The sequence below is a fragment of the Neoarius graeffei genome, chromosome 24 (genome assembly GCF_027579695.1).
Source record: "Neoarius graeffei isolate fNeoGra1 chromosome 24, fNeoGra1.pri, whole genome shotgun sequence".
NCBI lineage: Eukaryota > Metazoa > Chordata > Actinopteri > Siluriformes > Ariidae > Neoarius > Neoarius graeffei.
Genome location: NC_083592.1, coordinates 8,451,835 through 8,470,796, shown reverse-complemented (window position 1 = coordinate 8,470,796; position 18,962 = coordinate 8,451,835). Strand labels below are relative to the sequence as shown.

At 40.7% G+C, this 18,962-nt stretch overlaps 1 protein-coding gene across 1 annotated transcript; it reads left to right on the top strand.

Moving 5' to 3' along the window:
- The first annotated feature begins 1,192 nt into the window (after positions 1-1,192).
- On the top strand, positions 1,193-16,027 carry LOC132872865 (BOLA class I histocompatibility antigen, alpha chain BL3-7-like). Its single transcript, XM_060907977.1, has 7 exons — positions 1,193-1,433; positions 7,375-7,638; positions 9,052-9,324; positions 13,469-13,750; positions 13,834-13,923; positions 14,131-14,157; positions 14,257-16,027. Exons 1-7 carry the CDS (start codon positions 1,310-1,312, stop codon positions 14,508-14,510), a joined length of 1,314 nt encoding a protein of 437 aa, XP_060763960.1. The 5' UTR covers positions 1,193-1,309; the 3' UTR covers positions 14,511-16,027.
- The last annotated feature ends 2,935 nt before the right edge of the window (positions 16,028-18,962 follow it).

Sequence of the window (18,962 nt, the reverse complement as noted above, 5' to 3'; positions counted from 1 at the left end):
AAGTGGATGTGAGAGACTGTTTCACATAACAGAATAAGTGCATCATTTTAGAAGTCCATACAATGTCACTGGGCTGCTCTTTGAGGCAGGACTTTCTCAGGATTTTGTCATGATGAGAACATTCTGGAAGGTACTGATGACAATAATTAATGAGTTCAAGAAAAGACAACATTGCAGTCTTATTTGAGGGAGGAGCCACCTCGAGTATCACAGAGAGTCTATCAGATGAGAAATGACGCTCACCTTGAGTGATGTCAAAACCAAGGTATCGCAACAAAAGGCTGACAAAACTGCAGCTTGGACCATGAAGCTTTAAATCCACAGCTAGCCAGGTGCACAAGAAGAGCCAAGGAGCCCTGTTCACACTTGGACTCGTTTTCAGCTGAGAGTAGAATGTTGTCCGCATATAGGAGCAATGTGCAGCCATCAGGTAGGGTCAGAGAGTCTCGAACAACAACAGAGAAACTGTGGGGGAGTCAATGAACCTTTGAGGTAGGCGGGTCCGTGTGTATTGTTGCTGCTTAAAAGTAAAGGCAAATATGGGTTGAGTCTCAACAGTCATGGGGATATTGAAAAATACACTGCAAAGATCAACGACAGTAAAGTAGGTATGTTGAATAGGAATAGATCACAAAAATTTGGAAACAATGTCTGGTACACGAGGGCTGACAGGAATAACCAACTGATTATACACAGGAACAGATGTTTTCAGACTGACAATGTCAGTGACAGCACTGAGATCACGGGCTCGAAACAGCCTACAAACACCGGCCTGAAAGAAGTCGGTCTCAGTGATGTGAATGTAAAGCCACACCCATCCTCTCTACATAAATAATGGAAAATTTCACAAAATCCATTTTCATAAATTAGTTAAAAGTTTTATGTTCACTTCCACATGGGTTGTACTGAGACAAGTGTTGTCTTTTACAGAGGGTTGAAATACTGTAATCTGTCTCAGATATGTGTTTTCTAAAGTTTTTCCACCAGGAAAAATATTGCAACTGTTTTGAAAACTAGTAAAAATGTTTCAGATGCTCAATTATACAGTACTTGAATTGTATTTTTCCTTGTGTGTGTGTGTTTTAGAGAGACTTGAAAATTGGTACATTAATGTATGTAGCGTAGTTTCTAGCTTTATTTTGAAATTTCTGTTCAGAGCAGAAAGAAGAAATGAAAGTAGATCTAACACAACACAGCAGACACACAGTGTTAGTTTGACAGATTTTCTAAAACTATAAAACACTGAAAATCATCCGCCTTTACTCCAGTGTGTTACCGCCTATAGACAGGACTTTACTAAAGTTTAGTCATGAAATTATTTATTTTTGTTCATTTTGCCTCTTTCCGGGGAAATATTGGGACTGAAACATGGAGCCCGACAGTTCTGGAAGTTCTGCTTTTTCTCCTGTTTTCTGTTCATCCTTCATCAGCAGGTGAGTTTAGAAATGCAAAATATCAACTCATTGAAAGCTGTGTGTGTGTGTGTCAGTAGTGACAGAGTGTAAATTACACAGCTCACTCCGGGGAATAAAGAAGTGTACTAAGGTACTGAAGGTGTTTATCAGGGGCGCTAGAGGGTTTCTTTGGAGCTGTTTGACTTTCTAGTGAGGTTTTTCTCTCTGCTCTGAAATTGAGAGTTTCTCCTTAATGTGCTACCAAGGAGGTTGTGTTTTCAGTTTGTTTGTGTGTTTATTTGTAAACAGGATAACACAAAAACTACCAGCCCGATTTTCATGAAACTTGGTGGAAAGGTGTAGCAGGGGCCAAAGAGGAATGCATTACATTTCAGAGTGGATCCGAATCACAGGATGACTTGATGACTTGACACTGTTCTCCCATCACACAGGATTTTACACTGTGATGGGAGAACGGTGTAAAAATCACTGGCATTACAAGCGGTGAAATAAACAGCGCTCCATCTGCTCATGGATCAGTGATTTTAATGTTGCAGTGTCACCAAAGATGATATAAAAATCAGTGTCGTCTTAAATGATAATGATCTCCACCCTGCGGTGAGGTAAAAGGAACCTGTAATGGTTGCTGTCTTGTCTTGGGGTGGGGTGGGGCGGGGCTGTCACATCCTCCACACCTCTACTTCCACTGTCTGTGTGTGTATTTACATTTTATGCAACTTTATACTCTTACAGAGGCAAATATTCCACTATATTTATCTGACACTTTTAGCTCCTAGTTACTTTTCAGATTATATTTTTTAATTAACTGGAAAATTCACTGTCATAAAGATCTCTTTTTAGAGATACGGTTCCCACACATATATAAAGCAATTAAAATTAACTCAGCCTTAAACATCTACAGCAGGAAACTGGAACATGCACATTAATGTATCAGTAAAATTAATCTAAAAACATCATACATCATAGTAAAACACTGGCAGGGACCATTTTATGGCACAGTGAGTACTTTTACTTTTGATACTTTAAGTAAAACGTTTGCTGATAATACTCACGTACTTTTAGTTAAGGTTTTGAATGCAGGACTTTTACTTGTAGTGGAGGATTTATATACACAGCTTGGCTATTCATTTAACCCACTGCACATGTTCTCTTCCTCTCACACAGTCATATGACTTCTCCAGCTTCATCATGTGACCTACTTTTGCACATTCCGGGTCAGACTGTACAGCTTGGACTTCGACAACTCACACACATACCCCTTAAATATGTCCACTTTTCAAATTTGTATATTTTAGATTCTTCTATTTTTACCTCCGCCAAGGAGGTTATGTTTTCGGTAGCGTTGGTTTGTTTGTTTGTTGGTTTGTCTGTTAGCAACATTACGGAAAAAGTTATGAACGGATTGCTCTGAAATTTTTCCCAGAGGTGTGACTGGGCACAAGTAACAATCCATTAAATTTTGGCGGTGATCCGGATCACCTTCTGGATCCCGGATTTTTTTTTAAGGATTCTTGGCGGAGGTCTGCGCTCTCCGAGTGCTTTTCTAGTTTTTTATTCTGTCTTATAGCTACTTTTGTCTTTGCTAAATACTTCTATCTTAACTGTTCAAGCACCAATCACCAAAGCAGATTCCTTGTATGTGAGAATGTACTTGGCAATAAACTTGATTCTGATATACTGTGGTATTAGTACTTTTACTTAAGTAGAGGATCTGAATACTTCTTCCACCACTGGTGCAGGTCAGCTGTCAAGAACAAGTTTGTGTCAGAAACTGAGAGTCTCTTCTTGAAAGAGAAAGGCTTCTTTATATTTCTTAAATCCTTTGATTTGTTGATTTGTACATTTTATGCTATTTTCTTAACAAAACACATTTCTTAAACAACCATGTCAGAAGATGTATCTGTGGTTGTGGAACAGATGTTACTGTGTTTCAGAAGAGTCAAATTATTGTCCTGCATCAAGTAAATAAAACAACTAAGGAGATCTTGAGTGAACCACTGTTTCACAGTTTGAGCCTGATTATGTTGATGACGTTGTCCTGGAATATGCCGGGGACATAAGGGACACAGTAACATCTTTTCCATCACCACAGGATGCGACTTCTGACCTGGCTGTTTAAGAAATGAGAAGCTACTCACTGCATCACTCAGGGTTAAAACAATTGTTACAGCTGAAATATATTAATCACTGGCTCTTGGGTATTTGCTGATTTAAATCCAAAAGGTGAGTTTACATGTTCTCCCATGTTACAGGTCTTTTTGTAATATGTGAAAGGAATGTGATATTTTACAGAGCTGCCATGGTGATGTGATCAGCTGTCACACTGCAGAAACAGTAAAGTGTGGCAGGATTCCACTGTACATTGATTGATGTGGCACAAAACTCACATGTATGTTAAATTATGGGGCAGAATCACATGCACACGCTAATAGTGAGGAACTGTCATAGTGCCACCAACAGCAAACGGAATATATATATATATATATATATATATATATATATATATATATATATATATATATATATATAATATACACACACACACACACACACACAGTGGTGCTTGAAAGTTTGTGAACCCTTTAGAATTTTCTATATTTCTGCAGAAATATGACCTAAAACATCATCAGATTTTCACACAAGTCCTCAGAGTAGATAAAGAGAACCCAGTTAAACAAATGAGACAAAAATATTATACTTGCTCATTTATTTATTGAGGAAAATGATTCAGTAGTACATATCTGTGAGTGGCAAAAGGATGTGAACCTTTGCTTTCAGTATCTGGTGTGACCCACTTGTGGAGCAATAACTGCAACTAAATGTTTCCGGTAACTGTTGATCAGTCCTGCACACCGGCTTGAAGGAATTTTAGCCCATTCCTCCATGCAGAACAGCTTCAACTCTGGGATGTTGGTGGGTTTCCTCACATGAACTGCTCGCTTGAGGTCCTTCCACAACATTTTGATTGGATTAAGGTCAGGACTTTGACTTGGCCATTCCAAAACATTAACTTTATTCTTCTTTAACCATTCTTTGGTAGAACGACTTGTGTGCTTAGGGTCGTTGTCTTGCTGCATGACCCACCTTCTCTTGAGATTCAGTTCATGGACAGATGTCCTGACATTTTCCTTTAGAATTTGCTGGTATAATTCAGAATTCATTGTTCCATCAATGATGGCAAGCCATTCTGGCCCAGATGCATCAAAACAGGCCCAAACCATGATGATACTACCACCACCATGTTTCACAGATGGGATAAGGATCTTATGCTGGAATGCTGTGTTTTCCTTTCTCCAAACATAACGCTTCTCATTTAAACCAAAATGTTCTATTTTGGTCTTATCCATCCACAAAACATTTTTCCAATAGCCTTCTGGCTTGTCCACGTGATCTTTAGCAAACTGCAGATGAGCAGCAATGTTCTTTTTGGAGAGCAGTGGCTTTCTCCTTGCAACCCTGCCATGCACACCATTGTTGTTTAGTGTTCTCCTGATGGTGGACTCATGAACATTAACATTAGCCAATGTGAGAGAGGCCTTCAGTTGCTTGGAAGTTACCCTGGGGTCCTTTGTGACCTTGCCGACTGTTACATGCCTTGCTCTTGGGGTGATCTTTGTTGGTCGACCACTCCTGGGGAGGGTAACAATAGTCTTGAATTTCCTCCATTTGTACACAATCTGTCTGACTGTGGATTGGTGGAGTCCAAACTCTTTAGAGATGGTTTTGTAACCTTTTCCAGCTTGATGAGCATCAGCAACGCTTTTTCTGAGGTCCTCAGAAATCTCCTTTGTTCGTGCCATGATACACTTCCACAAACATGTGTTGTGAAGCTCAGACTTTGATAGATCCCAATTCTTTAAATAAAACAGGGTGCCCACTCACACTTGATTGTCATCCCATTGATTGAAAACACCTGACTCTAATTTCACCTTCAAAGTAACTGCTAATCCTAGAGGTTCACATACTTTTGCCACTCACAGATATGTAATATTGGATCATTTTCCTCAATAAATAAATGAGCAAGTACAATATTTTTGTCTCATTTGTTTAACTGGGTTCTCTTTATCTACTCTGAGGACTTGTGTGAAAATCTGATGATGTTTTAGGTCATATTTCTGCAGAAATATAGAAAATTCTAAAGGGTTCACAAACTTTCAAGCACCACTATATATATATATATATATATATATATATATATATATATATAAGGGGCGGCACGGTGGTGTAGTGGTTAGCGCTGTCGCCTCACAGCAAGAAGGTCCTGGGTTCGAGCCCTGGGGCCGGCGAGGGCCTTTCTGTGTGGAGTTTGCATGTTCTCCCCGTGTCCGCGTGGGTTTCCTCCGGGTGCTCCGGTTTCCCCCACAGTCCAAAGACATGCAGGTTAGGTTAACTGGTGACTCTAAATTGACCATAGGTGTGAATGTGAGTGTGAATGGTTGTCTGTGTCTATGTGTCAGCCCTGTGATGACCTGGCGACTTGTCCAGGGTGTACCCCGCCTTTCGCCCGTAGTCAGCTGGGATAGGCTCCAGCTTGCCTGCGACCCTGTAGAAGGATAAAGCGGCTAGAGATAATGAGATGAGATGAATGAGATATATATATATATATATATATATATATATATATAAAATTCCATTTGCTGTTGGTGGCACTATGACAGTATTGTCATAGTGAATCCAATATATATAAAAACTCTAATATATGATAATCATTCATAATGCTAAATTGTGAAGGAATTTGTAAGTTTTTGTCATAGTGCCACCAACTGGCAATTAAACATGATGATGTTTAAATGACAATAATTTACATTCTGCTCCATAAAAATAATAAAATACACAGGAATTCATCACACCCACCCTTCTACATTAAAATAAACTTTTTACTTTATCGAATAAATGTTAAATAGCAACACAATTAATTCACATCTGACACTGAAAATCTTCCTGAATTATTCCACAGTGCATCCTGAGATGGAGCTGTTATTAAAAGCACTGTTCCTCCTGCTTTAACATGCCAACAGAGTAATAGCACTTTTTACTGCTAACAGGAAGTGATACTCATCACACACAGTTTATTGGTTTTAGATGACATTTACCATGGAAGCACATGAGGATGATGTGCAGATAACGTTGCCACACTCTTGGTGTTTGGATCCTCCAGTCGCCGTTGCAGCTCGATTTTATCTTGCTGTTGATAATAAACACTGCAGCCTGTGTCACTAAACAGATCTGACATTGTCTGGGTTCTGAATCTAATCCCTTCATCTAAATTAATAGATGTTTTATCCATCCATCCATTATCTGTAGCCACTTATCCTGTTCTACAGGGTCACAGGCAAGCTGGAGCCTATCCCAGCTGACTACGGGCGAAAGGCGGGGTACACCTTGGACAAGTCGCCAGGTCATCACAGGGCTGACACACAGACACAGACAACCATTCACACTCACATTCACACCTATGGTCAATTTAGAGTCACCAGTTAACCTAACCTGCATGTCTTTGGACTGTGGGGGAAACCGGAGCACCCGGAGGAAACCCACGCGGACACGGGGAGAACATGCAAACTCCGCACAGAAAGGCCCCCATCAGCCACTGAGCTCGAACCCAGGACCTTCTTGCTGTGAGGCCACGGTGCTAACCACTACACCACCGTGCCGCCCCAGATGTTTTATCGTTATTTTATTATCAATAATTCATAATGAAAATGCAGAAACTTTTTTTGACATTTTTTTTACCAATTCTTTTAAATGAAGAACTGAAATCTCTTATTTACTTCCACCTGCGTACTTTGAGAGAGAGAGACAGAGAGAAAGAGAGAGAAAGAGAGAGTTAGATGGGCTTATTAACTCAGTCAGTAGGTGGAGATTTTAGTGACATCATTCTGAATTTTGTAGAATTTATACATCTTTATAATTTTACTTTGCATGTGATGAGTTACTGAAACTATTTACCCTTTTACAGGCTCACACACTCTGCAGTACCAACACACTGCTGTCAGAGGAATAAATTCCACAGAATTCACTGCTGTTGGTCTGGTGGATGGAGAGCAGTTTGTGTTCTATGACAACAACATCAAGGAGACGATCCCAAAGACAGATTGGATACAGAAGATCAGCGCTGATGATCCACATTACTGGAAGAGAGAGACAGAACGTATGCAGAATGAAGATTACAGACTCACAGTCACATTGGGTCGCATAATGGAGTGTTTTAATCAGACTCAAGGTGAGAGTGAAACACACTGTTTTTATAACTAGTACACACACACACACACACACACACACACACACACACACACACACACACACACTCTCAATGGCAGTTTAATAAGCTGGTGAAACAGCTCTGTGTAATAAACCTGTTAAAGTAACACAGAAATACAGTTTCCTTTCTGACATCATCTCAGAATTTATTGTGAATCCACAAACGAGCACAGAAAAATACTGATGTGCAAAATAACATTGTTATTTTTTTCGCGGTCCAAATCCTGCGCTCTGATTGGCTGGCGAGCGGCTCTATATCCTACGTTACGGACCCCAGTTACGGACTTCTGGCGACTCGCTCGTTCACAACAACAACAAATATAGTAGCATTTTTTGTCCACATTTATATTTATTTACAGGATTATCAAAAATCTTATAAATGTTTGCCAGCATTTCTCAGGAGAATAGCATTAATTTTACAGCATGGATAGTGATGACAGTGTTCACAGCGAAAGTGAGTTTTACTACCCTGAGGAAGAAGAAATAAAATAAAATAAAACATTTCAGGAGAAAGCTAAAACCTGTAATTTGCTAACGTCGAGCAAAAACATGGCTGAATCCTGATATGACTCCTATTTGTATAAATAGGGGACTACATGGGGGCAAAATGTAGTCCCCCCCCCCCATGGAAGTGCACTTGTATACCGAGGAGGAAGCAATTTGCATTACAGCTGTGAATGAGGATTCAAAATGGCGGCTCGGCTCTGTTTTCCCTTTCGGGCGCTCTCGTTTTCTGTTAGAATTTGGTAAAGAAAAAAATAAATATATTATTTACCGGCTTAAGGTCGGTCCGTATGGTGAAATACCGTGACCTCGGCCTTGAATACTGACCTCGGCCCAGAGGGCCTCGCTCAGTACTTTTAAGACCTCGGTCACGGTATTTCACGATACGGACCTCCCAGCAGGTAAATATGTATTCTCAGTAGTACACAGTGGTTCTGTAACATCGATTAAACAGCAGCAGATCATTATATCATCAGAGTCACAAACCCTTGGGCTTTGTCTCAAACTGCAGACTCTCACACTAAAGAGCTTCTCTGTACACTTTTAATGTTTTTTCTATTTAGGCAAACTACTGAGTGTCCATTATACAGTTTGGGTCACAGATTAAACCGATCCGAATGTGTTTTTACTTTACACACAGAGCTGTGAATCCATGCAGTGTAGAAGGACACAAAACACACATTATTAAATATTCTTTTACTGACAATAACATTGTTCTGCTACAAAGGACAAACTGTAAAAAGGACAAAATGTAAAAAGGACGAGTAGAAAAACGCAGTGTAGCAGTTTGAATAGAGAGTGTAGAAGGAAAGTCAGCTCATCTGATCTCACCTCATTATGTGTGTGTGTGTGTGTGTGTGTGTGTGTTCAGGAGTTCATACAGTCCAGAGGATGTACGGCTGTAAACTCGACGATAACACCACTAGAGGATATGATCTGTACGGTTATGATGGAGAAGATTTCATGGGTTTGGATCTGGAAACTGGAACCTGGACTGAAGCGAAACCTCAAGCTGGAATCTTTTTAAAGGAGTGGGATCCTACAGAAGCTGAAGCTAAATACCGGAAGAGCTACCTGGAGAATGAATGTATCGAGTGGTTAAAGAAGTTTGTGTCTTATGGCAGAGAGACTCTGGAGAGGAAAGGTAAAGTGTGTGATCTGCTCTGTTACTGTAACTGCAGCTGTTCGACAAACACATCTTATTACACACACACAGATAGATAGATAGATAGATAGATAGATAGATAGATAGATAGATAGATAATGCACTATGAGAGTTTTATTTACAGTGCCCTCCACAATTATTGGCACCCCTCCTTAAGATATGTTCTTAGGCTTCTAATAAATTCATTTTTTAAAATAATATAGGACAACAATGCAAAAAAAGAGAAAAATCCAACCTTTAATTCAAGTGCATTTATTCAGTGGGAAAAAAATCCCACATTAAAAAATAATTATTTTACATGAAATCATGTGTGCCACAATTATTAGCACCCCTGATGTTAATACTTTGTACAACTCCCTTTTGCCAACAAGACAGCACTTAATATTCTCCTATAACATTTCACAAGATGGGAGAATACAGAGAGAGGGATCTTCGACCATTCCTCTTTGCACAATCTCTCTGAATCATCCAGAGTCCTAGGTCCTCTCCTATGCACTCTCTTCTTCAGCTCACCCCACAGGTTTTCAATTGGGTTGAGGTCTGGGGACTGAGATGGCCATGGGAGGAGCTTGATTTTGTCTGGTGAACCATTTTTGTGTAGATTTGACCACATGTTTAGGGTCATTATCTTGCTGAAAGACCCAGTGACGACCCATCTTCAGCTTTCGGGCAGAGGCCACCAGATTTTGATTTAAAATGTCCTGGTATTTCAAAGAGTTCATGATGCCATGCACCCTAACAAGGTTCCCGGGGCCTTTGGAAGAGAAACAGGCCCACAGCATCACCGATCCTCCCCCATACTTCACTGTGGGCATGAGGTGCTTTTCCGCATACTCATCTTTTGTGATGTATTAGAGTGTTTGTTACCAAAAAGCTCTATCTTGATCTCATCTGACCAAAGCACATGGTCCCAGTTGAAGTCCCAGTACAGCTTAGCGAACTCCAGAGGTTTACATTTATGCTTATAAGTGAGAAAAGGCTTTTTCCGTGCATGCCTCCCAAACAGTTTGTTGGCATGTAGATAGCGCCTGATGGTTGTTATGGAGACTTTGTGACCCCCAAGATGCTACTCTTTGATGCAATTCTCTAACAGTGGGCTTTGGATAACTTTTTACTTCTCTTACCATCCTCCTCACTGTGCGTGGCGGCAAGATAAACTTGCATCCTCGTCCAGGCTTGTTTGCCACTGTTCCATCTCATCTCATTATCTCTAGCCACTTTATCCTGTTCTACAGGGTCGCAGGCAAGCTGGAGCCTATCCCAGCTGACTATGAGCGAAAGGCGGGGTACACCCTGGACAAGTCGCCAGGTCATCACAGGGCTGACACATAGACACAGACAACCATTCACACCTACGGTCAATTTAGAGTCACCAGTTAACCTAACCAGGCGGCACGTTGGTGTAGTGGTTAGCACTGTCGCCTCACAGCAAGAAGGTCTGGGTTCAAGCCCCATGGCCGGCGAGGGCCTTTCTGTGCGGAGTTTGCATGTTCTCCCTGTGTCCACGTGGGTTTCCTCCGGGTGCTCCGGTTTCCCCCACAGTCCAAAGACATGCAGGTTAGGTTAACTGGTGACTCTAAATTGACCGTAGGTGTGAATGTGAGTGTGAATGGTTGTCTGTGTCGATGTGTCAGCCCTGTGATGACCTGGCGACTTGTCCAGGGTGTACCCTGCCTTTCGCCCGTAGTCAGCTGGGATAGGCTCCAGCTTGCCTGCGACCCTATAGAACAGGATAAAGCGGCTACAGATAATGAGATGAGATGAGTTAACCTAACCTGCATGTCTTTGGACTGTGAGGGAAACCGGAGCACCCGGAGGAAACCCACGCGGACATGGGGAGAACATGCAAACTCCACACAGAAAGGCCCTTGCCGGCCACGGGGCTCAAACCCGGAACTTCTTGCTGTGAGGCGACAGCACCAACCACTACACCACCGTGCCTCCCGCCACTGTTCCAGTTGTATTAAACTTCTTGATGATTCCTCTGGCTGTAGATATGGGCAGGTGTAGGCGAGTGGCTATTTTCTTGTAGCCATTGCCTGACTTATGAAGGTCGACACACATCTGCCTTACTTGAATGGTGTGTTCTCTTGTCTTTCCCATGTTGAAGAGTGGAGAAGAGAAATAGGCCTCTGTGTCACATCATATTTATATCTCAAGGAAACAAGATGTGATGAATTACTAATTACAGGTTCCTAGATACTCTGATCAACTTTATAAACTATAGTAGAAATGGCAGAAATGCTTCAATTACATTTATTTTCTAGGAATTGTTATGGGTGCCAATAATTGTGGAACAGGTGATTTTCTCATCTCATTATCTCTAGCCACTTTATCCTGTTCTACAGGGTCACAGGCAAGCTGGAGCCTATCCCAGCTGACTACGGGTGAAAGGCGGGGTACACCCTGGACAAGTCGCCAGATCATCACAGGACTGACACATAGACACAGACAACCATTCACACTCACACCTACGGTCAATTTAGAGTCACCAGTTAACCTAACCTGCATGTCTTTGGACTGTGGGGGAAACCGGAGCACCCGGAGGAAACCCACGCGGACACAGGGAGAACATGCAAACTCTGCACAGACAGGCCCTCGTCGGCCACGGGGCTCGAACCCGGACCTTCTTCCTGTGAGGCGACAACGTTAACCACTACACCACCGTGCCGCCCCACAGGTGATTTTATGAAAAATAATTATTTCTTAGTCAGGTTTTTTTTTTTTTTATTCACTTGAGTTAAGGGTTACATTTTTCTACAATTTTTAGTGAGAGATTATGCTTCTGCAATAAAAATTGAATTTATTTTAAGGTTTTTAACACATCTTAACCAGGGGTGCCAATAATTCTGGAGGGCGCTGTATGCTAAAAATAAAAGTAAAATTACGAAAAAAAAGACAAAGTATGCATTGCATTTTCATGTAAATGTTGGCACTCAGTTTCCATTTTATTAAGAAAATGAAAGCCGAAGTGTCGTTTCTTTTCTTTTTTCCTGTTAGTGCGTTAACTTTAATTATGGTCACAAAATACCAATATGAAGACAATTAAATGACAAAAGGCTGTTTTTAATTTATTTTTGACACTAATGCATGCTTACATTGAAAATCCCATTTTACTTTGCATTGTGTCACTATCTTTACATGATAATGTACACAATAATAACACACACCTTCCCATTTACACTCACTCACACTGATTTCCTGCAGTTTTCACTGTTAATTCGTGGACAGCAGTCAGTTTCACCTTTTAGTGATCGAGAAATGTCCTCGGATAACAACTCCACTCTTCTCATTCCCGCTGCTGGACAAAGTGTATTAGTTTTTAAAGTCTGTGAATAATGTGACTGTCGTGGCTTCTTTTAAAAATCTCACTGTGGTGAAGGGGCGTCTTGTGCTTGGCCAGGAGATGGAGAACATGGAATGACTCCTCAGTAGCAGCTTTAGCTCTCCTGGTGGGTTTTGTGAAAAGTGATGGCTGGGCTTTAAAACCAGTTGTAACTCTTGAATTCTTTTCTCTCCTGTTTCACTTTTGGGTGGGAATGAATCCTTGAATTTCAGATGGTAAGTGATGTAATGGCAGGCAGTCTTTTCTTTCACTCCTGTAAAAGCAAGTTCATTTTCCCATTCAGAACGGTAATGATGTATTCTCACCTTCTTTCGTTGCTCGGCCATGGTTTCCTGAACAGAGTTTGCTCAGTGACAGAACACAGATGTAGATAACGTTAGTTAAGTAGCTTAGCAGCAGGTTGATGTGACGCAGCCAGAAACAGGTATCTGTAAAAATTCATCATAATCAGTCAGAATTATTTTGTCCTTGGGTTCCTCCCTGCCCATAAAGATGCACAGCACTAATTAAATATGTAGCAGAATTCAAACTGAGCCAACCTGTGAATATTTTAACATTGCATGGTTTTTACTGTAAAATATGTTGTGATCTAAAAATACCTCAGTGATTGACCGGGACATCGCGAGCAGCAGGTTATTGACCGCTGGAGTACAGGAGAAATACTGCACTCTTTAATGTTTATACCTCCATCTTAATAATTCATGCAGCCAGAAGATGTTGATCACATGACAAATAACATTTAATTTACAATTTAAAAAAATATTTGTGTCTCTGCAGTTCGTCCCAAGGTGTTAGTGTTCCACAAACACTGTCCTTCTCCAGAGGTGGTGTGTCACGCTACAGGTTTCTTCCCCAAAGCCCTGAATATCACCTGGCAGAAGGACAGAGAGGACGTGATTAAGGACGTGGAGTTCAATGAGACATTACCCAACCAGGATGGAAGCTTCCAGAAGAGGAGCACTCTGAAAGTCCCAGCTGAGGAGCTGCAGAAACACAAATACACCTGCGTGGTTCAGCACAGCAGCTTGGAGAAGGATTTAATCCTAGAAGTACCAAAAGGTCAGAATAAAACTTCAGATTTAGAGGGTAAAAGCTGATTTACTGCTGCAGCAGAGAATAAAGACTCTGTGCTGATTTAACAGGTAGAGGGCAGATTGGAGTCATCATTGGTGTCCTTGTGGCTCTTGTTGCTGTTGTCGCTGCTGTTGTCCTCTGGAAGAAGAGGAACTCTGGTGAGAGGAGGAAGGAGGCAGATGTGAAGTTTTCAGAGAACAGATTTACACTTTCTCTTTCTGAGAGGATTTGTTGAATAGTTTGCATATTTTTAATATTAATTAATAAATTAGACAAGACAATAAACTGATATGAACTCATTATCTCATGAAGCCAAACAGCACTGAGATTTTATAATAACTGTCTGTCCATCATCTGTGTTTCAGGATTCAAACCTGTTCCCCCCAGACCCTGTAAGTGAACCTTTATGATCCATAAATGATGTTTAAAACCACTACATTATTTATTAGCAGTGTTTAGTTCACTTTGTGATGGATTTGAATGTTTTACAGCCTCTGAAGGAGATTCTTCCTTCAGCAACTCAATCAGTTGCTGTGGGGGTCTTCCTGCTGAAGTGAGACACAGTGAATCTGAGACCATGCTGGCGATACAGAGCACGGCATCTGAGACCTTTCCTCTTTACCCAACCTCTCCAGATCGTCCAGGGTCCTCAGCTAACTATGGTGCTGTCTCCTCTTCACCTCAGTCCACAGGTTTTCAAAGGGGTTCAAGTCAGGGGACTGAGATGGCCATGGCGGAAGGTTGATTCTGTGCTCAGTGAACCATTTTTGTGTTGAGGTGGACATATGCGTCAGATCATTGTCCTGCTGGAAGATCCAGTGATGAGTCAATTTTAGTTCCCTGGCAGAGGAGCCAGATTCTGATTTAAAATGTCCTGGTGTTTCATGGAGTCCATGATGCAATGTACCCAGACAAGGTTTCCAGGGCCTTTGGAGGAAAAACAGGCCCAAAACATCACAGAACCTCCACTATATTTTACAGTTGGGATTTGTTTCTTTTCATGAAAGCCATCTTTCTTTTTGTGCCAAACCCACTACGAGTGTTTATTGCTAAAAAGCTCCATTTTTGTTCCATTGGACCACAGAAGATGGCTCCAGTCAAAGTTGTTTCACAAATTTTTGCTTATGTTTGTGATTAACTGACAGAAATGTCTTTTTTTCTGGCATCTTCCAAATAATCTGTTGGCATGGAGGTGGAGTCTGATGGTGGTTTTGGAGACTTGGAAATCCCAAGATTTTACTTTTTCTTGTAATTCACCAACAGTGATCCTTGTGGGAGTTTTTTTGTTTGTTTGTTTGTTTGCCTCTCTTACCCTCCTCTTCAGTGTATGTGGGGTAAAATAAACTTGGGTCCTCTTCCAGACAAGTTTGTAACAGTTCCAGGTGGTGACCACTTTTTGATTTTTGCCCGAACAGTAGAAATGGACATTTTCATGTGAACAGCTTTTTTTTTTTTTTTTTTACCATTCCCTGACTCATGAAGATCAATGCACTTCTTCCTCATTTGGTTTGTGTGTTCTCTTATCTTTCCCATGTTTATGGATGACTAAGGGAATTTGGCCTCTGTGTCACTTCATATTTGTTCCCCAGTGAATCGGGACGTCATGGATTACAGTTTGAATGTTCTACACACGCCAGTCAACTCAAACATGTACAATTTAAATGGGAAACATGCTTCAGTTACATTCTGTTTATTGTCCTTTCCTGGGGTGCCAATAATAGTGGCACGTGATTTTGTTGAAAATAATTATTTCTTGACGAGGGCTTTGTTTTTCTTTGAAGAAATGTATTTTAATTAATTGTTGGATTTTCTTACTTTTCAGTGTGAGATGGAGCGACTTCACTAAAAGATGGATTTTATCAAACTCAAACCTTTTATACTAATCTTGATAAGGGGTGCCAATAATTGTGGAAGGCCCTGTATAAGCCGTTGTCCGATTTGCTCGTGTTTCTGAATGCTGTCCAATCGCAGGGTAGAACGCGCACCTGCTCCACTTGGTTTCCATAGAGTTATACTGGCACCTAGTGGTCATAACTGGGACCTGCAATATGAACAGAACTCCACTGCGGGACATCCACATGGCCGGGATTTCTCCTGCCCCATGCTCTCTCTATGAACATTCTCAGAGTAGGAGTGGACATGACACTGTCTACTTTAAAACACCAGGGAGAGTTTAAATACCCCACAGCTTCCAGAAGCTTGTTTTATGTCATGTTGTAAATTTCCACAACCTGGCAAAATAAACAAAATTTTTGATTGTAAGATTTATTGCAAAGACTGAGAGAAGTAAAGGGAAATTGAGTGAATAATGTCTGTACATCAGAACTACGTGTGAAATTGTTTCCAAGTCAAAGGCAGAGAAAAAGAAACTATTTTTGATAATAGGCTACCGGATGTGTCAGCAGCATTGATGTCAACTTTTCCGACTCCGAAACAAAATAAACTCCACAAATTCCCCAGCGCTCTGTTTTAAAGTGAGGAGGTGAGGGTCGGACACACTGACGTCAGCGTTCCCTCACTACAGTAAAGTTAGATTAACGTTCATTACCAATGATAACTTCTACAGTGACCTTATCTGCTTACTGTCTGACACTGATAACTATAAGATTGTGTTTGGAGTCGCGGATAACTGCAGTGGAAACTGTAAAGCTAACGATCCTCATCACAAACAAGGAGTTCTCAAAATGCGGTGTCTCGGGTTGCAGTCACGTGACGACAGTCCAGTGTCTGTGTACGCATGCGCACGTCCAACAGGAGAAGGGGCGGGGTCTGACTGGTCAAAGCTTATGTTTGCGCTTCGTTCCTGCGCGCGCAGTGGGACTTTTACGAACACAAGTTATATTTTAAAGAGAAATATTAAATTGAGCAGCTTGACACAGAGTTACAAAAAACTAATTTGACTGAGAGGACATGAGTTGGGAGAGTTTTTTGTATAGTTTAAATTAGATATCCGGATCCACACTCCATGCCAGTAGGTGGCGGTAATGCACCAATTCATTGTTGCCAACCGCCCATAAATCTCAAAGAAGTCGCCGCCACTAGACCTGTAATGGCTGTGTTTGGTAGGGGTGGGCGATACTGGGAATTTGGGTATCGATCCGATACCAAGTAAATACAGGGCTAGTATCGCCGATACTTTTTACTTGAAATGTTATGATCATTGAATAATTTTGTGATTTTGCCTTTTTTAGTTGATTATGATAAAACACAGGACAAAGATTTTAGGCAAGTAAATTATTTTTTTTTTTATTAACTAACAACAATATAAAACAATGTAACAGTATATTAATAATAAAATAATTCCCTTATCACCTTCTGCTACACAAAATTGTTTAAGAAAAAAGTCACTAGTGCAAAATAAAAAAATCAACAATGTAACAAAAATATAAATATAAGAATGTCAACAACACCACAAAAAATACCTTTCATTGCATGCAAATATTTGTGAAAAATAAAGTCAGTAATAAAGTAACAAAGTCAGTAGTGCAAAATAAGTAAACAAAAGCAACAATGTAATAAATATACTAGGGATGGCGAAAACTAAAAAAAATCTTGACCGACCACCGAGCCTCATTAGCCGGTTAAAGTCGGTTAACCTATGAGTTTAAACAGGGATGCAAACGGCGCGCCTTTTTCACGGCTCGTGCAGATCCGATTTTTTTTTTAGGGGGGGTGTTGGAGTGTCTGAATAATTTCATCAGAGTAAATTCTGTATTAAAATTACTACCTAAGCAAATGCCGTTACAGTCCATGAAAAAGCCGTGAAAAAGTCGGCATCTGCGTTTGTGTGGAGAGATATGATCTGCAATAACATGCATTGTTGGCTACAGACCGAAACATACTTTCAGAATGCACTGGCCAAGGCAGGACGAAACTCCATGTGCCTTCTAATAATAATTAAAAAAAAACAGAATAGTAATTTGTAAGCTAAAAAGCCTGTGTCTACACTTTTCTTTCACAGAGTGGCAGCAGGAGGGCGGGACATGACTGAATGGGTGTTTCTGATTTGTCAGCTGTCGTCCTTACACCGCATGGCATGCCCCAAGCATTTACAACACAGAATTCCAGGTTCTCCGCTCCAAAATCGGCAGCTTCAAAACTATTGATTTTTTTTTTCACCTACAACAACAACAAAAAATTAACCGGTTGACGTTGATTCGGTCAACCTCCGGTCAAACGGTCATCGGTTAAGATCCCTAAAATATACACTACCGTTCAAAAGTTTGGGGTCATTTTGAAATTTCCTTATTTTTGAAAGAAAAGCGCTGTTCTTTTCAATGAAGATCACTTTAAACTAATCAGAAATCCACTCTATACATTGCTAATGTGGTAAATGACTATTCTAGCTGCAAATGTCTGGTTTTTGGTGCAATATCTCCATAGGTGTATAGAGGCCCATTTCCAGCAACCATCACTCCAGTGTTCTAATGGTACAATGTGTTTGCTCATTGCCTCAGAAGGCTAATGGATGATTAGAAAACCCTTGTACAATCATGTTAGCACAGCTGAAAACAGTTGAGCTCTTTAGAGAAGCTATAAAACTGACCTTCCTTTGAGCAGATTGAGTTTCTGGAGCATCACATTTGTGGGGTCGATTAAATGCTCAAAATGGCCAGAAAAATGGTCTTGACTATATTTTTTATTCATTTTACAACTTATGGTGGTAAATAAAAGTGTGACTTTTCATGGAAAACACAAAATTGTCTGGGTGACCCCAAACTTTTGAATGGTAGTGTATAAATAGAACAATATAGACAACACAACAAAAAAAACCTTTCATTGCACGCAAATATGTGTGAAAAAAATTAAGTCAGTAGTGCAAATCAGGTGTAAACTACAAGTGGCTTGTAACCTTTGGCTCTTTGCTCACAAAGCCCTCCAAGGAAGTATCCCTTGAGGTGCCCTTTTGGCTCTGTTCCCATGTTGATAACAGATTTAAAGGTTTTTGTTCAGGAACAGTAACATGTTTACATTCTTCCCTTTTATTGCACTTCTTCTCTGAGTTATTAACTGTCCTGCCTTAGAGAAAATCCTTTCTGCAGGTATGGATGTTGCAATTACTCCCAGATGTTTTTTTGCAATCTTGCTCAGAGAGGGAAATGTAGGTTCATTAATTTTTCACCAAAGAAGTGGGTCTCCATCCCGTGGAATTGGCTTCTCTTCCGTGTACCGGCGCATTTCAGTGCCAGCTGTGCGA